Here is a 24,037-nt window from a genome sequence, read left to right as displayed (position 1 = left end):
GCACATTGTGGATGCACAATACGGCAGTAGAGTCCCAATATCAATGCCCATTCATGAAAATCAAAAGTGGTTGTTTTTGTACCTAGAATAGTCAAATTAGTAGACAAAAAGTAGGATGGTGGTTACTAGGGGCTAGGGGTACGGGGATTAGGGAGTTTTTGTTGTTGTTTTTGGGTTTTTTTGAGACAGAGTCTTGCTCTGTAGGCCAGGCTGGAGTGCAGTGGCCCAATCTCAGCTCGCTGCAACCTCTGCCTCCCAGATTCAAACAATTCTCATGCCTCGGGCTCCTGAGTAGGATTTCAGGTGCCTGCCACCACACCCAGCTAGTTTTTTTGTTTTTAGTGGAGACTGGGTTTCGCCATGTTGGTCAAACTCATCTTGACTTCCTGACCTTAGGTGATCCCCCTGCCTTGACCTTCCAAAGTGCTGAGATTACAGACGTGAGCCCACTGGACCCCGCCGGGAGTTCTTTAATGGGTATAGTTAGGGAGGAAGAAAAAATTCTGGAGAGGGATGGTGGTGATGGGTGCACAACAGTATGAACATACCTAATGCCACTGGACTGTACACTTAAAAAGAGTTAAAATGGTAACTTTCGTGTGTTTTTTTTCTTTTCTTTTCTTTTTTTCTTTTTTTTTTTTTTTTGAGAGAAGGAGTCTTGCTCTGTCACCCAGGCTGGGGTGCAATGGTGCAATCTCAGGTTCAAGCAATTCTCCTGTCTCAGATTCGAAAGTAACTGAAATTACAGGTGTGCATCACCACACCCAGTTAAGTTTTGTATTTTTTAGTAGAGACGGGGTTTCACTATATGTTGGCCAGGCTGGTCTCGAACTCCTGACCTCAGGTGATCTGCCTGCCTCAGCCTCCCAAAGTTTTGGGATTACAGGTGTGATCCCAAAAGTTGGACACTGCACCCAACTTTTTGTGTATGTATGTGTTTTTCACAATTTAAAAAATAAAAAAGAAATTTTTTTTGAGACAGGGCCTCACTGGTGCCCAGGCTAGAGAGCAGTGGCAAGATTTCAGCTCACTGCAGCTTCGACCTCCCCAGCTCAAGGGATCCTCCCACCCCAGCCTCCCAAGTAGCTGGGACCACACATGCAAGCTACCACAACTCGCTAATTTTTTTTGTAAAGACGGAATTTTGTGGCCGGGCGCGGTGGCTCACGCCTGTAATCCCAGCACTTTGGGAGGCTGAGGCGGGCGGGTCACGAGGTCAGGAGATCAAGACCATCCTGGCTAACACAGTGAAACCCCATCTCTACTAAAAATATGAAAAAATTAGCCGGGCGTGGTGGTGGGTGCCTGTAGTCCCAGCTACGCGGGAGGCTGAGGCAGGAGAATGGCTTGAACCCGGGAGGCGGAGCTTGCAGTGAGCCGTGATCCTGCCATTGCACTCCAGCCTGGGCGACAAAGCAAGACTCCGTCTCAAAAAAAAAAAGAAAAAGAAAAAGAAAAAAAAAAGGACGAGGAATTTTGCCATGTTGTCCAGGCTGGTCTCGAGCTCCTGGGCTCAATTGATCCGCCCACCTTGGCCTCCCAAGGTGCTAGGATTACAGACATAAGCCACTGCACCCAACTGACATTTTTTTTTTCTTTCTTTCTTTCTTTCTTTTTTTTTTTTTTTTTTTTTTTTGAGTCGGAGTTTCACTTTTGTTGTCCAGGCTGGAGTGCAATGGTGCGATCTCGGCTCACGGCAACCTCCGCCTCCCGGGTTCAAGCGATTCTCCTGCCTCAGACTGCTGAGTAGCTGGGATTACAGGCATGCACCACCACGCTCGGCTAATTTTGTATTTTTAGTAGAGACAGGGTTTCTCCATGTTGGTCAGGCTGGTCTCGGACTCCTAACCTCAGGTGATCCGCCTGCCTCAGCCTCCCAAAGTGCTGGGATTACAGGCGTGAGCCACCACGCCCGGCCTGAAAAAATGTTTTAAATGAGCATTTTTGACTCCAGCTTAGGCCCCTAAAACCAACATGATGAAGTCTCTGGTGACTCAGGATAAGGAGAAACAGATCTAGTATGTGATGTGTTCACAGAAGGAGAACAGATGCAACAGTCAACTCCAAAGGGAAAAAAAAAAAAAAGTCCTGGTAAATCTGTACAGGCTTTTAAGGGAATCTGAAAACGGTATGGTGTGTTTGATTCGCTTTTCTCTAAAGCACTGCTCTGTAAGTTCCTATGCAGGGGGTGGAGCTGCTAGAAATAAAGAAGCAAAAGAGAGTAAATAATGGTACCTTCATATGCAAATGTGCTTTTCAGATTGGATCTGTCTGTGCTTGTTTTGAGCTGTACCTGGTAAGGCTCCCTCCAGAAACAGAATTCTTGTTTAGCTCCTGGGAGTGTGCAGCAGAATCCGCAACAGCCGCTAGGGGGCAGGAGCATGTGTCATACAGATCGGGCAGTGACAAGGAATTAATGCAATTAACTAAGGGGCATCATTTTGTACCCCCAGGCTTGAGAGCGGGCAAGCTACTCTAGCCTCCTACAAGTGGGGAAAGACTTTGATGGAGTTTAGGGTGGACTGGCAGGCTGTACTCTCAACCATAGCAGGAGCACTCAAATTTCTCAGCTTATGTGGCAGGCCTCATTTCTTTCCCTGATGGTATTATTTATCTCAATATTTATATCTCTCTTATCAGCATACTTGTGGTAAATGTTATTTTTCTCACCTTTTTCAGCGGCACCACTAACCTTTGTGCCAAGAAGAAAAAGAAGCCTCTCCTGGACAGACACAACCTATTAGGCCCGGAACTTGGCAAGCTGCCTGATGCTGTTAAAGGAAAAGTTATTCAATGATACTTGTAAAGGATAGTAAGCAAGACTTTATCTGGGACCATCAAGATGGGTATAGAAACCACCATAGTGGGATTTTGCTATAGAGGAGAGATTGGGCTCAACTCTAAATACAGCATGGGCAAGTGGGAATTTATAGCCAAGGAGCAGGGTGGAGGTCAGTGGATGGAAAATTACTAAGAGAGTAAGGGGGATTCTGGCCAAACCCACCTAACAGGACTCTTGCTGAAGACAGGCCAAGGTGACCCAACATCCGCTGGAGGATGATGGGGGATGAGAAACCTAATCAGATATTGAAGATGATCAGATATCAAGATACAGGGGTTCTGGCTAAAATGACTTAGCAGAGTTCTTTTGCTAAAACTGGATTTATAAGGAAGTACACAGATGGGCCTCTGGAGAAAGTTCAGAAGCCTGACTGAAGTTTGTCCAAGCAAAGAATCTTTGTCAGTGCTTCTGAGTGAATTAGAAAAAGACACCCCTTCTTCCTGTGCAGCCCTATGTGGTAGCCCTGAGTGTTTACTAAGCACCAGGCACTGTGCTGAGATGAACTTTGCAAACTTTGTCTAACAATCTTCACAAAAAGGCAAGCACTTTTATTGTCCACATTTTTCTGCTGAGAAAATTGAGGGTGTTTGTAAGTAACTCACTCAGGGTCACACAGCTAGCAAGTGGTAGAGCTCAAAAGGATGGAAAATGACCTCAGATGTCCTGAACTTATTCCCACATCCACTGAACTCACCAGAGTCTCCCCTCACCTCATCCCAAACTACATGCTCACAGCAGCAAGAGTGATTTTCTTTTTTCTTTTTTCTTTTTTTTTTTTTTTTTGAGACGGAGTCTCGCTCTGTCGCCCAGGCTGGAGTGCAGTGGCCGGATCTCAGCTCACTGCAAGCTCCGCCTCCCAGGTTCACGCCATTCTCCTGCCTCAGCCTCCCAAGTAGCCGGGACTACAGGCGCCCGCCACCTCGCCCGGCTAGTTTTTTGTATTTTTTAGTAGAGACGGTGTTTCACCGTGTTAGCCAGGATGGTCTCAATCTCCCGACCTTGTGATCTGCCCGTCTCGGCCTCCCAAAGTGCTGGGATAAGAGTGATTTTCTTAACTCTTTATTGCTATACTAACTAATGTATATTACATACATGTAGAATTCAAACAATAGTAAGAATGTCCAATTATGACAAGCAATGGAGCTTTATCAATTGCTCTGATGTGCTCCATCATCCCCCTCACCGCTCAAGAGGTAACCACCCTTCTGACTTTTGTGCTCATCTTTATCACATAGAAGTACATATATCTAAATAACATTTAGTATCATCTGGTTTCTTGGGGGTTTTTTTGAGACAGGGTTTCACTCTGTCACCCAGGCTGGAGTGCAGTGGTGCGATCTCGGCTCACTGCAACCTCCACCTCCTGGATTCAGGTGATTCTCCTGCCTCAGCCTCCTGAGAGCCTGGGATTACAGGCATGAGACATCATGCCTGGCTAATTTTTTTTTTTTTTTTTTTTTTTTTTTTGAGACGGAGTCTCATTCTGTCTCCCAGTCTGGAGTACAGTGGCGTGATCTCGGCTCACTGCAACCTCCACCTCCCGGGTTCAAGCAATTATCCTGCCTCAGCCTCCTGACTAGCTGGGACTACAGGCTCGCGCCACTATGCCCAGCTAATTTATTTTTAGTAGAGACGGGGTTTCACCAGGTTGGCCAGGCTGGTCTTGAACTCCTGACCTCAGGTGATTGGTCTGCCTTGGCCTCCCAAAGTGCTGGGATTACAGGTGTGAACCACCACTCCCTGCAGTCTCATCTGTTTTTGAACTCATTATATAAGTTAGCAAATAATGCATGCATTCTTCTGAGACTTTTCTTTTGTGATTCATGCATATTGATGTGTATCCTAGAGTTGATGTGTGTTCATTATTGCACAGGAGGAACTTTCTACAATCGTCCATTTTTCTGTTGATGGAATATATGTTTACAGTTATTGCTATTCTGAACAATGTTGATATAAACATTCTTGTTCATCTCTCCTGGCACACATGTGCAAGAGATTCTCTAGGGTATGAGATGTTTAAAAATCTTTTCAGCTAGGCACAGTGGTTCGTGCCTGTAATCTCAACACTTTGGGAGGCCAAGACAGGAGAATCAATTGAGCCCAGGAATTCAAGACCAGCCTAGGCAACATAGTGAGACTCCTGTTGCAACAAAAATAAAATAAAATAAATTAGCTGGGCGTGGTGGTGCATGCCTGTGGTCCCAGCTATTTGGGAAGCAGAGGAGGGAGGATCACTTGAGCCCAGGAAGTCAAGGCTGCAGTGAGCTATGATCATGCCAGTGCACTCCAGCCTGGGTGACAGAGCAAGACCCTGCCTCAAAAAATAAATAGTAGAAAAAATTTAAAAATAAAAAGACTTTCAGGCAATTTGATTATGAATATGTGACAAAATTTCACTATAGTCTTGCTACAACAACAAAGGCCTCTGACAGACCAAGTCAAAGATTTCTCTCTTGGTAGAAACAATGGGGGAAAATGACTACATAATCACTATTTAGACTGCATACAAAAGAAATGCCTAATTAAAGATCTTGATAGACTCTTGACTGATAGCTGATATTCATCTTGGTGAGTGGGGATCTAGCTTCTCAGGAGAGTGTCTTAATTCGATGACAAACTATCAAAAAATTGCTTAAATTTTTTGTTGGGGTCAGGGGTAGGAGACAGAATCTCCCTCTGTCACCCAGGCTGGAGAGCAGTGGTACGATCATAGCTCACTGTAGCCTTGATTCCTGGGCTCAAGGATCCTCCTGCCTCAGCCACCAAATAGTTAAGACTGCAGGTGCATGCCACCACATGAGGGAATTTTTTAAAGTTTTGTGGAGATGGAGGGTCTTGCTATGTTGTCCAGACTGGTCTCAAACTCCCAGCCTCAAGCGATCCTCCCAACTTGGCCTTCCAGAGTGCTGGGATTACAGGCATCAGCCACCACTCCTGACCCAAATATTTTATTAGGGATACTACTGTCTTCCTTGAGAAGGTTGTGAATTACATTACCCAAAAATATTCCACCTCAAGCCAAGTTTAGGACAATTTTTCTTTTATAATAACCACAGTTGGATTGCTGTATCTAGGATATATGCATATTAAATTTTGTTTCTAAAGGGGTTATACCAGTTTACAGTCTTGCCAACAGTGGGAGAAAGTTCCTATTGCTCTACATCCTATCCAATACTTGATATTGTCTGAATTTTTAGGTTTTTTTTTTTTTCCCCTAGAAATGGGGGTCTCACTTGTTGCCCAGGCTGTTAAACTCTCAGCCTCAAGCAACTCTTCCACCTTGGCCTCTTAAAATGTTGGAATTACAGGAGTGAGCCACCACACTTGGCTTTTTTTTTTGCCCATATGGAGGTTGTGAAATGGCATCTTGTCATGGGTTTATTTTATTTATTTATATATTTTGAGGCAGAGTCTCACTCTGTCACCCAGGCTGGAGGGCAGTGGCACCATCTCATCTCACTGCAACCTCCGCCTCCTAGGTTCAAGTGATTCTCCTGCCTCAGCCTCCAGAGTAGCTAGGATTACAGGCATGTGCCACCATACCAGGCTGACTTTGTGTTTTTAGTAGAGACAGGATTTCACATGTTGGCCAGGCTGGTCTTGAACTCCTGACCTCAGGTGACCCACCCTTCTCTGCCTTCCAAAGTACTGGAATTACAGGTGTGAGCCACTGTGCCCAGCCTTATCTTTTTAAAAGAATAGTTTGGCTATTCCAGGTCCTTTCCATTTACATATACATTTTAAGAATAGTTCGTCAGGCCGGGCACGGTGGCTCAAGCCTGTAATCCCAGCACTTTGGGAGGCTGAGACGGGCGGATCACAAGGTCAGGAGATCAAGACCATCCTGGCTAACACGGCGAAACCCCGTCTCTACTAAAAACACAAAAAAAATTAGCCGGGCGAGGTGGCGGCGCCTGTGGTCCCAGCTACTCAGGAGGCTGAGGCAGGAGAATGGCGGGAACCCGGGAGGCAGAGCTTGCAGTGAGCTGAGATCCGGCCACTGCACTCCAGCCTGGGCGGCAGAGCGAGACTCCGTCTCAAAAAAAAAAAAAAAAAAAAAAAAGAATAGTTCGTCAATTTCTATTTTTAAAACAGGCCGGATGCAGTGGCTTATGGCTATAATCCCGACATTTTAGGAGGTCAAGATGAGAGGATCACTTGAAGCCAGGAGTTTGAGACCAGTCTGGACAACATAGGAAGAGACCTCATCTCTACTTTAAAAAAAAAAAAAAAAAAAAAAAATTAGTCCGGCAAGATGACTTATCTTTGTGTCCTAGCTACTTGGGAGGGTGAGGTGAGAATTGCTTGAACCCTGGAGTTCAAGGTTGCCGTACCTATGAATGTACCACTGCACTCCAGCCTAGGTGACACAGTGAGACCTTGTCTTAAAAAAAAAAAAGTCGGCCAGATGCAGTGGCTCACGCCTGTAATCCCAGCACTTTGGGAGGCTGAGGCAGGCAGATCACCTGAAGTCAGGAATTCGAGACCAGCCTGGCCAACATGGAAAAATCCCGTCTGTAATAAACATACAAAATGAGCTGGGTGTGGTAGTGCATGCCTGTAATCTCAGCTACTCAGGAGGCTGAGGCAGGATAATCACTTGAACCCAGAAGGCGGAGGCTGCAGTGAGCCGAGATTTGCGCCATTGCACTCCAGACGAAGTTTTGCAACAAGAGCAAAACTTCACCTCAACAACAACAACAACAAAATTATTTCCTAGGCTGGGTGAGGTGGCTCACGCCTGTAATCCCACCACTATGGGAGGCCAAGGTGGGTGGATCATCTGAGGTCAGGAGTTCAAGACCAGCCTGGCCAACATGGCAAAACCCCATTGTGATGGTTAATAATGAGTGTGAAGTTGATTGGCTTGAAGGATACAAAGTATTGATCCTGGGTGTGTCTGTGAGGGTGTTGCCAAAAGAGATTAACATTTGAGTCAGTGGGCTGGGGAAGGCAGATCCACACTTAATCTGGTGGGCACAATCTAATCAGCTGCCAGTGAATATAAAGCAGGCAGGAAAACATGAAAAGGAGAGATGGGCCTGGCCTCCCAGGCTATATCTTTCTTTTTAATTTTTGAGACAAGAGTCTCACTCTGTCGCCTGGGCTGGAATGCAGTGGCATGATGTCAGCTCACTGCAACCTCCGCGTCTTGGGTTCAAGCGATTCTCCTGCCTCAGCCTCCTGAGTAGCTGGGATTACAGGTGCCAACCATGACACCCGGCTATTTTTTATATTTTTAATAGAGGTGGGAGTTCCCTATGTTGGCCAGGTTGGTCTTGAACTTCTGATCTCAGGTGATCCGCCCACCTTGGACTCCCAAAGTGTTAGGATTACAGGTGTGAACCACTGATTCTGGCCCCAGCCTACATCTTTCTCCTGTGCTGGATTCTTCCTGCCCTCGAATGTTGGACTCCAAGCTCTTCAGTTTTGGGACTGGGACTGGCTCTCCTTGCTCCTCAGCTTGCAGACGGCCTATTGTGGGACCTTGTGATCATATAAGTGAATAGTTAATAAACTCTCCATTATGTGTATATATGTATATATACACACACACACATATAACCCCGTTATGTGCATGTCTATATATACATCCTATTAGTCCTGTCCCTCTAGGAGAACCCTGATTAATATACCCCTCTCTGCTAAAAATACAAAAATTAGCCAGGCACGTTGGCAGTCCCAGCTACCCAGGAGGCTGAGGCAGGAGAATCGCTTGAACCCCAGAGGCGGAGGTTGCAGTGAACTGAGATGGCGCCACTGTACTCCAGCCTGGGCAGCAGAGTGAGACACCATCTAAAAAAAAAAAACTTCCCGTTGACCAGGTCTGAAAAAATTGAAAAAAGAAAAAATAGGCTGGGCACGGTGGCTCACGCCTGTAATCCCAGCACTTTGGGAGGCCAAGACGGGCAGATAACGAGGTCAGGAGATCAAGACCATCCTGGCTAACATGATCTTGTGAAACCCCGTCTCTACTAAAAATATAAAAAATTAGCCAGGTGAGGTGGCGGGCGCCTGTGGTCCCAGCTACTCCGGAGGCTGAGGCAGGAGAATGGCCTGAACCCAGGGGGCGGAGCTTGCAGTGAGCTGAGATCGCGCCACTGCACTCCAGCCTGAGCGACAGAGCAAGACTCCATCTCAAAAAAAAAAAAAAAAGAAAGAAAAAAAAAAAGAAAAAATAATAATAAAAAAATCTTTTACTTTTACTTACTGGGATACCTTCATGCTCACTGAGGATTTACCTAACTATATATAAATATGTACAGAATATAAACAGATACATTTCTATACATGCTTATACCTGTGAAACAATCACCATAATCAAGATAATAAACATTTCCCTCACCCCTAAAAGTTTTTCCTGCCTTTATAATCCATCCCATCTCATTCCTCCTCCTTGCCTCCATCCTCAAGTGATCACTGATCTTTCTCTTTCATTAGTTTGCATTTTCTAGAATTTGATATGGAATGAAATCATACAGCTTATACCCTTTTTTGGTCTGGGTTCTTTCACTCAGCATAATTATTTTTGAGATTCATCTATGTTATGTGTATCAAAGGTTCATTTCTTTTTACTACTGAGTAGTATTCCATTGTATATACTACAATTCATTTTTATTTTGTTATTATTTTTGAGACGGAGTCTCGCTCTGTCACCTAGGCTAGAGTGCAATGGCGTGATCTTAGCTCACTGCAACCTCCGCCTCCCAGGTTCAAGCAATTCTCCTGCCTCAGCCTCCCGAGTAGCTGGGACTAAAGGCGAGCACCACCATGCTGGGCTAATTTTTGTATTTTTAGTAGAGATGGGGTTTCACCATGTTGGCCAGGCTGCTCTCAAACTCCTGACCTCAAGCAATCTGCCTGCCTCGGCCTCCCAAAGTGCTAGGATTACAGGTGTGAGCCACCACACTCGGCCTACAATTCATTTTTTAAATCACATGACCTTATTATGTGCCCTTCTCTTCGCACTGGCTGGGGGAGAAAAACTAAAAACCTCCCTCAAAACCCCACTAAATCTATGGCCTACCTCTACCAAAGGAAAAACTTCAAAACCAGCATTTTGTACACTAATCTCATTCCTAACTGTATTTTCTCTTTTCCTTTCCCTTTGTATATGTTCCTTGTCCACTTATCTTTATTTTATTTTGTTATATATATATTTAATTCAGTTACCTTGGATATTTTCTGGAACAAGAACTAATTACAAGTAAACAAGGCCAGGCGCAGTGGCTCATGCCTGTAATCCCAACACTTTGGGAGGCCAAGGCGGGTGGATCACTTGAGGTCAGGAGTTCAAGACTAGCCTGGCCAACATGGTGAAACCCCATTTCTACTAAAAATACAAAAAATTAGCTAGGCGTGGTGGCACATACCTGTAATCCCAGCTACTCAGGAGGCTGAGGCAGGAGAATCACTTGAACCCGGGAGGCGGAGGTTGCAGTGAGCTGAGATCTCGCCACTGCACTCCAGCCTGGGCTACAGAGTGAGACTCCATCTCAAAAAAATAATAAATAAATGAATACAAGTAAACAATGCTCTGTTTTTATTTGACTATATCAGTTCCTTCCTCCTGCTTTCTTTAGGGACACTGGCTTTTGTAGACTGAGCCTACTTATAGATGCTCATCATATCCTGCTTGGACAAATGCCACAATCTCTGAAGTGCTGTAATCTAATCTTCCTTCTAATCACCTGCTATGATGTCACCAAGTTATCATTCTAAAATAGAAATCTGATCATGTCATTCCCATGCAATACACAGGAAGAAGTCTTAAGTTCTTAATATAGCAAGGTGGGCCCTTCATTTGTCGCTCATTCATTCAATAAATATTTACTGGCTGGGCACGGTGGCTCACGCCTATAATCCTAACACTTTGGAAAGCCGAGGTGGGTGGATCACTTGAATCCAGCAGTTCAAGACCCATGTGGGCAATATGGCAAAACTCTCTCTCTGCCAAAAAAAAAAAAAAATATATATATATATATATATATGAAAAATTAGCTGAGCATGGTGGTGTGTGTCTGTAGTCCCAGCTACTTGGGAAGCTGAGGTGGGTGGATCCCTTGAGGCTGGGAGGTCGAAGCTGCAGTGATTGCGCCACTGCACTCCAGTCTGGGTGACAACTGAGACCGTGTCTCAAAAAAAAAAAAAAAAAAAAGATTAATTACTTACAAATAAATATTTACTAAGTCCTGATTATGTAGAAGGCACTATGCCAGCTGGCTACGTGTGGAGATATGGTGATAAACTAGATAGACAAGGCCTGTACCCTCGCGGAGTTTACGTTCCACTTGGGGGAAAACAAAGAGATAAGCAACCAATCAAGCAGTAAAGTTACAGATTGAACAAATACAAAATAGTTCTTTTTTTTTTTTTTTTTTGAGACAGAGTCTCGCTCTGTCACTCAGGCTGGAGAGCAGTGGTGTGATCTTGGCTCACTGCAACCTCTGCCTCCCAGGTTCAAATGATTCTCCTGCCTCAGCCTCCCAAGTAGCTGAAATTACAGGTGCCCACCACCACGCTCGACTAATTTTTATATTTTTAGTAGAGATGGGGTCTACTACCACATCCAGCTAATTTCTGTATTTTTAATAGACACAAGGTTTCAACATGTTGGCCAGGTTGGCTGCCTCGACCTCCCAAAGTGCTGGGATTGCAGGCATGAGCCACTGGTACCCAGCCTAATATGAAATTGTTGAGAAAGAAATAACCTGGGTGTTATGACTGAGATGCAGGAGCAGAGGTGGATGTCAGAGGTCTTTCTGTGGTGGCAACATTTACTCTGCCTAAAATATGGAACAGAAATGGCCATGAGAAGAGTTTTAGGCAAAGGAAACATTGGTTGCAAAGGTCCACACGTGGGAAAAAACCTGGTGTTTCCTAAGAACTACAGATGGCCAGGATGGCTGGAGATGACGAGGCTGCTGGCGAGTTGAGCCCTGGCTGCTTCTCCCATGGAAAACCACAGGCCCACAAGCAGCTGCCCTAAATTCCAGCTATAAATTGCTCCCCACTATTTCCTCAATACTCTATGCCTTCTCATCTTTCACCTATTCCCTCCTGCCTTGTGACTGGGTTTCTAAATAACGCCTTCTCTGAAATGTTCTGGTTCCCCTCCTGCCCTACTCCAGACCGCTAAACGGCCCCTTCCTCCTCTGTGCCTCCACAGAAGTCTGTATGTGCCTCTGATTGGTCTGTCTCAGTCAGCAATCAGTTAGTTTTCTACATAGCTAATATTTATTGAGTGCTTTCAACACCCAGGATCTGTTCTAAGCATTTTAGCCATATTAACGCAACCATATGAGGCAAGTCCATTTAATCCTCAAAAACTTGGCCAAGTGGCTCACGCCTATAATCCTAGCACTCTGGGAGGCCGAGGCAGGCAGATCACCTGAGATCAGGAGTTTGAGACCAGCCTGGCCAACATAGTAGAACCCTGTCTCTACTAAAAATACAAAAATCAGCCAGGTATGGTGGTACATGCCTGTAATCCCAGCTACTCGGGAGGCTGAGACAGGAGAATTGCTTGAACCCGTGAGGCGGAGGCTGCAGTGAGCCAAGATTGTGCCACTGCACTCCAGCCTGGGCAAGTCAGAGTGAGACTGCATCTCAAAAATCAATCAATCAATCAATAAACCTCAACACGAATCAACTCAATGAATTCTCCAACAACTCCTTAAGGTGGATACTGTTAGTCCTCACAATGACCCCCTTACGGGCACCAAGACCATCTTTCTCTTGGGTGGAGTCCATATCCTGTCTCAGTCAGCAATCTAAATGCCTCCCACACCCAGAACTTGCTCAACAAACGTCTGCTGACTGGATGAATGACCTAGTATCTTTCTCTTGGCTCAGGATTCAAACTTCAAGAGCATAACAATGCCCAGGAATAGCTGGCTGGAGGAATTTACGATAATGGTTGTAAATGCATTGTAGTATATACACATCAATGAGAACATAATATAAAGGCTGATTTAATATGTATAATCACTGTATTTCAAATTTATGTATCAGAGATTGTTTTATATATATATACACACACATATATACACACACACACACACATATATATATATATATATATATATATGTATTAGGTCCCCTAAGTGTAATCTATGTTTAAATGCAACACAGCTGGCCATAAATCTAATGGGTCTCGCTCTGTCACCCAGGTCAGAGTGCAATGGCATAATCTTAGCTTACTGAAACCTCCTCCCGGGTTCAAGAGATTCTCCTGGCCAGGCGCGGTGGCTCAAGCCTGTAATCCCAGCACTTTGGGAGGCCGAGACGGGCGGATCACGAGGTCAGGAGATCGAGACCATCCTGGCTAACACAATGAAACCCCGTCTCTACTAAAAATACAAAAAAATTAGCCGGGCGAGGTGGCGGGCGCCTGTAGTCCCAGCTACTCGGGAGGCTGAGGCAGGAGAATGGCGTAAACCCGGGAGGCGGAGCTTGCAGTGAGCAGAGATAGCGCCACTGCACTCCAGCCTGGGTGACAGAGCGAGACTCCGTCTCAAGAAAAAAAAAAAAAAAAGAGATTCTCCTGCCTCAGCCTCACAAGTAGCTGGGATTACAGGCACCCGCCACCACACCTGGCTAATTTTTTGTATTTTTACTAAAGACTAGGTTTCCCCATGTTGGCCAGGGTGGTCTCAACTCCTGGCATCAAGTGATCCGCCCGCCTTGGCCTCCCAAAGTGCTGGGATTACAAGTATGAACCACCGCGCCCAATCTAATCTATGTTTAAATGTCCTATCTCGGCTGACTGCAACCTCCACCTCCTGGGCTCAAGCAATCCTCCCACCTCATCATCCCAGATAGCTAGGACTACAGGTGCATGCCACTACACCCAGTTGTTTTGTATTTTTGTAGAGATGGGGTTTTGCCATGTTGCTCAAACTCCTGAGTTTAGCTCAAGGAATTCACCCGTCTCAGCCTCCAAAAGTGCTGGGATTACAAGAGTGAGCCACCGTGCCCATCCATAACAGAACTTTCTGACAGCTTGGGAAATTGCTACAGCAAGCCTCAGTTTCTTAGTTTCTTGACTAGGCTTGAGAATTCCCTAGAAAAGCATAGGAAAAAAAAAAATCAGTCTCCCAAAGGGCAGCTCTGAAAAGGCAATGGAAACTAGGCAAAAAGACAAAGATTTAAGACTCACCTTAATTTCACAAGGTAGGATAACATCTAGTCCACATTTTTTTCTTTACAGATAGGGAAACCAAAGGTTAAAAATGAGTAAATCAGGCTGGGCACGGTGGCTCACACCTATAATCCCAGTACTTTGGGATGCCAAGGCGGGCAAATCACAAGGTCAAGAGTTTGAGACTAGCCTGACCAATATGGTGAAACCCCGTCTCTACTAAAAATACAAAAAAAAAAAAGGCCGGGCGCGGTGGCTCAAGCCTGTAATCCCAGCACTTTGGGAGGCCGAGGCGGGCGGATCACAAGGTCAGGAGATCGAGACCACAGTGAAACCCCGTCTCTACTAAAAATACAAAAAATTAGCCGGGCGCGGTGGCGGGCGCCTGTAGTCCTAGCTACTCAGGAGGCTGAGGCAGGAGAATGGCCTGAACCCAGGAGGCGGAGCTTGCAGTGAGCCGAGATCGCGCCACTGCACTCCAGCCTGGGCAATAGCGTGAGACTCCGTCTCAAAAAAAAAAAAAAAAAAATTAGCTGGGCTTAGTGGCGGGCACCTGTAGTCGAGCTACTCGGGAGACTGAGGCAGGAGAATCGCTTGAATCCAGTAGGCAGAAGTTACAGTGAGCTGAGATCGCACCACTGCAGTCCCACCTGGGCGACAGAGCGAGACTCCATCTCAAAAAAAAAAAAATGCCAGGTGCGGTGGCTCACGCCTGTAATCCCAGCAATTTGGAAGGTCAAAGTGGGTGGATCACCTGAGGTCAGGAGTTCGAGACCAGCCTAACAAACATGGTGAAACCCCCCTCTTTACTAAATACAAAAAATTAGCGGGGTGTGGTGGTGCATGCTGTAATCCCAGCTACTTGGGAGGCTGAGACAGGAGAATCACTTGAACTTGGGAGGCGGAGGATGCAGTGAGTCAAGATTGCGCCATTGTACTACAGCCTGGGCAACAAGAGAAACTGTACCTCTAAAAAAAAAAAAAAAAAAAAAAGGAAAGGAAGAAAAAAATGGTGCAACTGCTATGGAAAACAGTATGGTGATGCCGCAAAAATTAAAAATTGATCTTTTCTGCATTTTGGAAAAGAAAAAAATAAAATTTTAAATTAAAAACTTTTTTTTTTTTTTTTTTGAGATAGAATCTCGCTCTGTCACCCAGGCTGGAGTGCAGTGGTGCAATCTCAGCTCACTGCAAGCTCTGCCTCCTGGGCTCACGCCATTCTCCTGCCTCAGCCTCCCGAGTAACTGGGACTACAGGTGCCCGCCACCATGCCAGGGCTAATTTTTTTGTATTTTTAACAGAGACAGGGTTTCACCATGTTAGCCATGATGGTCTCAATCTTCTGACCTTGTGATCTGCCCGCCTTGGCCTTCCAAAGTGCTGGGATTACAGGCATGAGCCACCATACCCAGCCAAAAACATTTTTTTTACAGAGACAAGATCTCACTATATTGCTCAGGCTGGTCTCAAACTCCTAAGTTCAACTGATCCTCCTGACTTGGCCTCCCAAAGTGCTGGGATTACAGACGAGAGCCACCATTTTGGGCCAGGCACTGTGGCTTGCGCCTGTAATCTCAGCACTTTGGCAGGCTGAGGTGGGAGGACTGCTTGGGGCTAGAAGTTTGAGACCAGCCTGGGCAACATAGTGAGATTCCTGTTGCTACAAAAAATTTAAAAATTAGTCAGGCATGGTGGTACATGCCTATAGCCCCGGCTACTCTGGGAGCTGACATGGAAGGATCCCTTGAGTCTGGGACATCAAGGCTACAGTGGGCTGTCATTGTACCACTGCACTTTAGCCTGGGCAACAAAGCAAGACCCTGTCACCAAAAAAAAAAAATTTTTTTTTACATTGAATTACCATATGGTCCAGCAATTCCACTTCTGGGTATATACCCCAAAAGATCTGAAAGGACTTGAACAGATATTTGTACACCCATGTTCATTGCAGTATTATTCACAATAGCTAAAATGTAGAAACAACCCAAGTGTCCATCAACAGATGAATGGATAAAGAAAATGAGGTACATACAAGGGAATATTAGTCTTAAAAAAGGAGGCCGGGTGCGGTGGCTCACACCTGTAATCCTAGCACTTTGGGAGGCCGAGATGGGCAAATTACTTGAAGTCAGGAGTTCAAGACCAGCCTGGCCAACATGGTGAAACCCCGTCTCTACTAAAATACAAAAAAAATTAGCCGGGCATGATGGCGGGTGCCTGTAATCCCAGCTACTTAGGAGGCTGAGATGGGAGAATTGCTTGAACCTGGGAGACAGTAGTTGCAGTGAGCTGAGATCTTGCCACTGTACTCCAGCCTGGGCAACTGAGCAAGACTCCATCTCAAAAAAAGAGGGAAATTCTGTCACATGCTGAAACATGGATGAACCTTGAGGACATTATGCTAAATGAAATAAGCCAGTCCAGGCATGGTGGCTCATATCTGCAATCCCAGCACTTTGGGAGGCCGAGGTTGGAAATCGCTTGAACTCAGGAGTTTGAGACCAGCCTGGGCAACATGGTGAAACCCCATCTCTACAAAAAATACCAAAATATTAGCCTGGTGTGGTGATGTGTGCCTACAGCCCCAGCTACTCGGGGACTGAGGCAGGAGGATCACTTGAGCCTGGGAGGTCGAGGCTGTAGTGAGTCACGTTTGCACTACCGCACTCCAGCCTAGGTAACAAAGCAAGGCCCTATCTCAAAAATAAATAATTAAATAAGCCAGTAACAAAAAAAACACATATTGTACAATTCCACTTATATGAGGCATTAAAGTGGTCAAACTCATAGAGACAGAAAGTAGAATGGTGGATGCCAGGGTTGGGAGGAGGGGGAAAAGGGAGTTATTATTCGATGTAGACAGAGCTTCAGTTTTACAAGATGAAAAAGTGCCACAGAACATCTGTTGCACATGGCCAGGCGCAGTGGCTCACACCTGTAATCCCAGCACTTTGGGAGGCCAAGGCAGGTGGATCACTTGAGGTCAGGAGTTTGAGACCAGCCTGACCAACATGGTGAAACCCTGTCTTTATTAAAAATACAAAAATTAGCTGGGCGTGGTGGTGGGCACCTGTAATCCCAGCTATTTGGGAGGCTGAGGCAGGCGAACTGCTTAAACCCGGGAGATGGAGGTTGCAGTGAGCCGAGATCGCGCCACTACACTCCAGCCTGGGCAACAAGAGCAAAACTCCGTCTCAAAACAAACAAAAAAACAAACAAAACTGTTGCACAATAATATGAATATAGTTAACACTAGCAAATTGTACAATCAAAATTGGGGGTAAATGTCAGGTTATGTGTTTTTTTTTTTTTTTTTTTTTTCTGAGACGGAAATCTTGCTTTGTTGTCCAGGCTAGAGTGCAGTGGCGCAATCTCGGCTCACTGCCAGCTCCACCTCCCAGGTTCACGCCGTTCTCCTGCCTCAGCCTCTCGAGGACTACAGGTGCCCACCACCATGCCCAGCTAATTTTTTGTATTTTTAGTAGAGACAGGGTTTCACCGTGTTAGCCAGGATGGTCTCAATCTCCTGACCTCGTGATTCACCTGCCTCGGCCTCCCAAAGTGCTGGGATTACAGGTGTGAGCCACCGCGCCGGGCCAGGTTATGTATTTTTTTTAAATCACAATTTAAAATTTAAAAATAAAGGTTTTTTTTTTTTTTTGAGACAGAGTTTCGTTCTTATTGCCCAGGCTAGAGTGCAATGCCAACATCTTGGCTCACTGCAACCTCCGCCTCCCAGGTTCAAGTGATTCTCCTGTCTCAGCTTCCCAAGTAGCTGGGATTACAGGCATGCGCCACCATGCCTGGCTAATTTTGTATTTTAGTATAGATGGGGTTTCACCATGTTGGCCAGGCTGGTTTCAAACCCCTGACCTCAGGTGATCCACTGCCTGTCCTCAGGTGATCTGGCCTCCCAAAGTGCTGAGATTACAGGTGTAAGCCACCATGCCTGGGCCAAAAAAAAAAGGTTTTTAAATGCTTAAGCAAATTGGGAATTATATGGTATTTGGTTTGTTACCTCCAGCTTTCATGAATTTATGTAATATTTCATAACAATATTGTAGCCAGGCAGAGCGGCTTGTATGTGTAATCCCACCTACTTGGAAGGCTGACACAGGAGGAGTGCTTGAGCCCAGGAGTTGGAGGCTGAAGTAAGCTATGATTGCACCACTGCACTCCAGTCTGGGCAACAGATACTCTAAAATAGATAATAAATATGTTAAAAAAAATTTTAAGTAGCTATTTTTTGTTTGTTTGTATTTGAGATGGAGTCTCACTCTGTCACCTAGGCTGGAGTGCAGTGGCGTGATCTCAGCTCACTGCAACCTCCACCTCCTGGGTTCAAGGGATTCTCATGCCTCAGCCTCCCAAGTAGTTGGGATCACAGGAATGCGTCACCACGCCCAGATAATTTTTGTATTTTTAGTAGAGATGGGTTTTGCCATGGTGGCCAGGCTGGTCTTGAACTGCTGGGACTCAAGTGATCCACCTGCCTCAGCCTCCCAAACTGCTGCAATCTGCCTAAAGTAGCTATTTTTTAATGGATAGATTTCTGTACTTTTCAGGCCTAACATGAAAACAGTACAGAATTTTGCTCTGTGTTCCTTTGGGCATTCAATATCAAAGTTTCTCACTTGCTTGTAAAAAAATCAGGAGTCCATTACATAATTGTATTGAAATAGCCAAATGTGAAATATAAAGGAATTGACAAATCAGAGATTAATGCCACATTTTAAACATCACCAAATAATGTCAAGAAAACAACTATGAACTTTTAATTGGAACCACAGTTTTCTCACAGATTTTCATTAAAAGGCATCTAGCCAAGTAAAATCACTTAGATCTCAGAATCAATCCCCCTTTGTTTCTTTTGAAGGAACTGCCAGGGCAAATACCATTTGCCTATGGAGATGAAATACAGTACTCTACTGTCTTTTTGCTTTGTGTTTCAAGGCTGTCACAAAATTTCTTTTTTCCAGTTGAACAAAAGAGAAAATTGCATTTTCGTCACTGAACAAACACTTATTGAGCACAGTGCCTACTGTGCCAGATTACCAAATTCTTGATCTTAAGTTACCAAATTACCTACTTTGGGAAAACACTGAACCAGGAGCCTGTATGACTGACTATAAGTTCCGGCAACTGCTAGAACTTCCCAGTGAAGTCATTATACCAGTCATGAGATCTGCCTTCTAGCTCATTCCTCGATCAACATGTATGATTCAGGAGGAGCTGCTTGTTGGTGAAACAAATTTCAGAATCACTGTTAGGCTAACAAAAAGGAAAATCCATACTTTGTATAATCAAATAAACGTTTTATAAACCACCTCCCAAGTCGTTCAAAATCACTTCCAAAATTAAACTGTTTATTTCTATCTCCTGCTTATTCACGTCAGGAGACAGTAGATCCTGGTTTTACTTAATTTAACTGAAAGCTGTCTAGGTGTTAACTCATATACCAGCTCATTTGTCGACAGCTTCCCAACGTTATGATCAGGTATGTTGAATTTAGTAATTAGCGACCTTTCTAAGTGATGTTTACTTAATTGTATTAATATGCACATTTCTAGACTACTTCTTACATTATGAAGGTTGGTATCACGTGAAAAACAGGCAATTTCATGTTTACTTCCACCCCACCCCCGTGACTCTGCCAGGCACCAGGATCCAAACACATCTGCCTTACTCACCCTCCTTGGGTTATCTCCTTGCAGGACGAGTGGCCACACCCAGGGTGTAGGGAAACCCGTCACTTGGTCCTAGCTGGTTAACCCCACCCTTGCACAACAAGCACGTCAATGGGAGCAGTATCAGCTACTTTCTTATAGGTGAATTACCGTTTCTTGAAATGGGGTTTCGGCTCCCTAATCTGCACTTTTTTTTCTTACCAGTTTGGAGAAACAACAGGGAAGGACTGGATTTGCAGGTATTGCAGGAGCCAGAGAGAAGCCCAGCCACTGTCACCCTGGACTCTAGCCTCGCCTCTCTGGGCCTGGTGGTGAGGGGCTTCAGCAACAGGTGCCCGGGCCCTGCCGAGGGTCCCACTCTGAACTCCAGATTTACAGACTGTCCTAGGGCCGTGATGAGGATTAAGACAACACAATTAAGAGCACTCTGACTACAGAAGCATGATTTAAAGCTCCACAACCCTGCAATAACCATGAACAAAAATAAAAAATGGCTAGTCCGCCAGGCACGGTGGTTCATGCCTGTAATCCTAGCACTTTGGGAGCCCGAGGGAGGCAGATCTCTTGAGCCCAAGAGTTCAATAACAGCATGGGTAACATAGCAAGACTCTGATCTACCAAAAAAAAAAAAAATCAAAAAAATTAGACCGGGCACGGTGGCTCACACCTGTAATCCCAGCACTTTGGGAGGCCGAGGCAGACAGATCACCTGAGGTCAGGAGTTCAAGACCAGCCTGACCAACATGGTGAAACCCCACCTGTACTGAAAAATACAAAAATTAGCCGGGCATGGTGGCAAGCACTTGTAATCCCAGCTACTCAGGAAGCTGAGGCAGGAGAATCGCTTGAATCAGGGAGGCGGAGGTTGCAGTGAGCCACATCATGCCACTGGCCTTCAGGTTGGGTGACAGAGCGAGTCTCTGTCTCAAAAAATAAATACAAAATTTAAAAGCCAGGCGTGTTCCACACCTGTGGTCCCAGCTGCTTGGGAGGCTGAGGTGGAGGATAACTTGAACCCTGGAGGTCGAGGCTGCAGTGAGCAATGATCACGCCACTGCACTCCAGCATGCGGGACAGAGCCAGACTTTGTCTCAAAAAAGCAAAAACAACTGGCCAGTGTATGAGGGGCTCGCGTTGTTTGTTTGTTGAGACGGAGTCTCGCTCTGTCGCCAGGCTGGAGTGCAGTGGCGCGATCTCGGCTTACTGCAATCTCTGCCTCCTGGGTTCAAGCAATTATCTGCCTCAGCCTCCCAAGTAGCTGGGATTACAGGCGCCTGCCACCACGCCAGGCTAATTTTTAAAACATTTTTAGTAGAGATAGGGTTTCACCATCTTGGCCAGGCTGGTCTTGAACTCCTGACCTCGTGATCCACCCGCCTCGGCCTCCCAGAGTGCTGGGATTACAGGCGTGAGCCCCCGCGCCCGACCAGGGGCGCGTGTTTTTTAAAACATGGGACAGGGAACTGTGCTTCACAATCACCACCAGGTGTCGCGACATCAGGTGCCATGCCGTCCCGCTTCTGAGGCACGGCGGCCCACTCTGGGAGGCCGAGGCGGGTGGATTACCTGAGGTACGGAGTTCGAGACCAGCCTGTCCAACATGGTGAAACCCCGTCTCTACTAAACATACAAAAAATTAGCCAGACGTGGTGGCGCATGCCTGTAATCCCAGCTACTCGGGAGGCTGAGGCAGGAGAATCACTTGAACCCGGGAGGCGGAGGTTGCGGTGAGCCGAGATCGCGCCATTGCACTCCAGCCTGGGAAACAAGAGCGAAACTCCCTCTCAGTAAAAAAAAAAAAGAAAAAAAAAGGAAAAAAAACAAACACCCTCCTCCTTCTCCCGCCGGAAATACCCTCTTTCAGGAAGGCGCGCCCGTGCGGCGCACGCGCACTCAGTTACTTAGCAACGTCGGCGCTAAACCACCCCAGGCGGAGCCCAGCAACAATAGAGTCACTGCGTCCCCCACCAATCAGCGCCGATCTCGCCTTCGCATACCTAACCAATCAGTGCCGGCGCTGCAAGGAAGTTTCCAGAGCTTTCGAGGAAGGTTTCTTTAACTCGAATTCATCCGCCCTATAATTTTCTTATATTTTCCTAAAGAAGGAAGAGAAGCGCATAGAGAAGAAGGGACATAATTTGTTGGGATCCTTCCTTACGGCTATGAGGAATTTGTGGCTCAGTTGAAAAGCCTAAACTACGTCTCGGGAGTTTGGGCGCGGAGAACTACTTTCAGTGGCGCACGGAGACGGCGTCTACGTAAGAAGTGATAAGTAACGCAACACACGTTGTATAAATTTGCGCTCCGCCAAACGGGAGCATTCAGGGGCGGCCGGCTTTGTTGGGTGTGCTTGGTTTGGTGTCCCTGCGGCTGACCGTGATTGGTGATTCGCAGCATCTTCGTAACCGCTAACAGGTACTGTCCCGCTGCCATTACGACCTCCGGTGGCGTGAGAGGGGGGAATGGGTGAAGTCAAGCTGGAGGCTTTTTGGGGTTGGGTGGGCCGCTGAGGGGAGGGCGTGGGGGAGGGGAGGGCGAGGTGACGCGGCGCCGGGCCTTTCTGGGAGAGAGGGCCTTGTTGACCTGAGGGGGGCGAGGGCGGTTACCGCGCGCGCGGGCGCGCGCCGAGGGAAACTGAAGGACGCTTAACCGACGGCGATTTCCTCGCGTTTACTTCGGGGGAAGGCGGAAAAGAGGTAGTTTGTGTGGCTTTTGGAAACCTTTACTTAAGAAAGGTGCCCCTTGTGTTTCAATGGGATTTTTACTTCGCGAGTCTTGTGGGTTCGGTTTTGTTTTCAGTTTACCTAACACTGTGCTTAGGTTTGAGGCGGATTGGAGTTCGGTCGGGGGAGTTTGAATATCCGGAACTGTTAGTGGAGAAAGCTGTGGACGCCTTGTTAGAGAGTGCTTTGAATTCTCCGCGGTTGACGTTGAAACCTTGAGTGACGAATTTCATATTAAGTGACTTAGTCTGGTATAAATGAGGGGAGATTTGCGGAATGTTAACGTGTTTAAGGCATTTTGAAGGAATAGTTGCTAACTTTGAAGCTTATTAGATGAAGCAAGAATTCTTGAAGCAAGAAATACAATAATCTTGAGATGACACGCTTATGTTTTACTTTTAAACTAGGTCAAAATGCAGATCTTCGTGAAGACCCTGACCGGCAAGACCATCACCCTTGAGGTGGAGCCCAGTGACACCATCGAAAATGTGAAGGCCAAAATCCAGGATAAGGAAGGCATCCCCCCCGACCAGCAGAGGCTCATCTTTGCAGGCAAGCAGCTGGAAGATGGCCGCACTCTTTCTGACTACAACATCCAGAAAGAGTCGACCCTGCACCTTGTCCTGCGCCTGAGAGGTGGTATGCAGATCTTCGTGAAGACCCTGACCGGCAAGACCATCACCCTGGAAGTGGAGCCCAGTGACACCATCGAAAATGTGAAGGCCAAGATCCAGGATAAAGAAGGCATCCCTCCCGACCAGCAGAGGCTCATCTTTGCAGGCAAGCAGCTGGAAGATGGCCGCACTCTTTCTGACTACAACATCCAGAAGGAGTCGACCCTGCACCTGGTCCTGCGCCTGAGAGGTGGTATGCAGATCTTCGTGAAAACCCTGACCGGCAAGACCATCACCCTGGAGGTGGAGCCCAGTGACACCATCGAAAATGTGAAGGCCAAGATCCAAGATAAAGAAGGCATCCCCCCCGACCAGCAGAGGCTCATCTTTGCAGGCAAGCAGCTGGAAGATGGCCGCACTCTTTCTGACTACAACATCCAGAAGGAGTCAACCCTGCACCTGGTCCTGCGCCTGAGGGGTGGCTGTTAATTCTTAAGTCTTGCGTTTGCAGTGCCCAGTGATGGCATTACTCTGCACTATAGCCATTTGCCCCAACTTAAGTTTAGAAATTACAAGTTTCAGTAATAGCTGAACCTGTTCAAAATGTTAATAAAGGTTTCGTTGCATGGTAGCATACTTGGTGTTTTGTCATGAAATTCTGTAGTGATGTGTGGGTACACTTAAAACTAGTGAAAATGTCGAGGGGGAGGGATTTAATTTTGAGATTGGTATTGTGCCCAAAGTGAAGTCACTTGACTCTAGAGTTGGGTGAGCTGAGGGGTAAGAGCTTTCTTTGCTGTAAGTCATTACAAGTTAGGATCCTGGATTAATGGCGAACTTTCTGAAGCTCGAATTTAAAGTCTGTTGGGAGGCCGAGGCGGGCGCATCACGAAATCGAGACTATCCTGGCTAAGATGGTGAAACCCTGTCTACTTAAAAAAATTAGCTGGGCGTGGTGTCGCGTTCCTGTAGTTCCAGCTACTTGGGAGGCTGAGGCAGGAGAATCACTTGAACCTGGGAGGCAGAGG

The 24,037-nt window shown here is 46.2% G+C and overlaps 1 protein-coding gene across 2 annotated transcripts; it reads left to right on the top strand.

The window, feature by feature from the left end:
- The first annotated feature begins 21,991 nt into the window (after nucleotides 1-21,991).
- Nucleotides 21,992-23,689, top strand: UBB (ubiquitin B). 2 transcript variants are annotated; one of them, NM_001194808.1, is given in 3 exon segments: nucleotides 22,366-22,407; nucleotides 22,547-22,557; nucleotides 22,803-23,689. In NM_001194808.1, a coding segment is annotated over 1 exon segment (690 nt). In that variant the 5' UTR covers nucleotides 22,366-22,407; nucleotides 22,547-22,557; nucleotides 22,803-22,808; the 3' UTR covers nucleotides 23,499-23,689.
- Nucleotides 23,690-24,037: the final 348 nt, after the last annotated feature.

Source organism: Macaca mulatta, chromosome 16 (assembly GCF_049350105.2).
Source record: "Macaca mulatta isolate MMU2019108-1 chromosome 16, T2T-MMU8v2.0, whole genome shotgun sequence".
Lineage (NCBI taxonomy): Eukaryota > Metazoa > Chordata > Mammalia > Primates > Cercopithecidae > Macaca > Macaca mulatta.
This window is presented reverse-complemented; position numbering and strand designations above follow the sequence as displayed.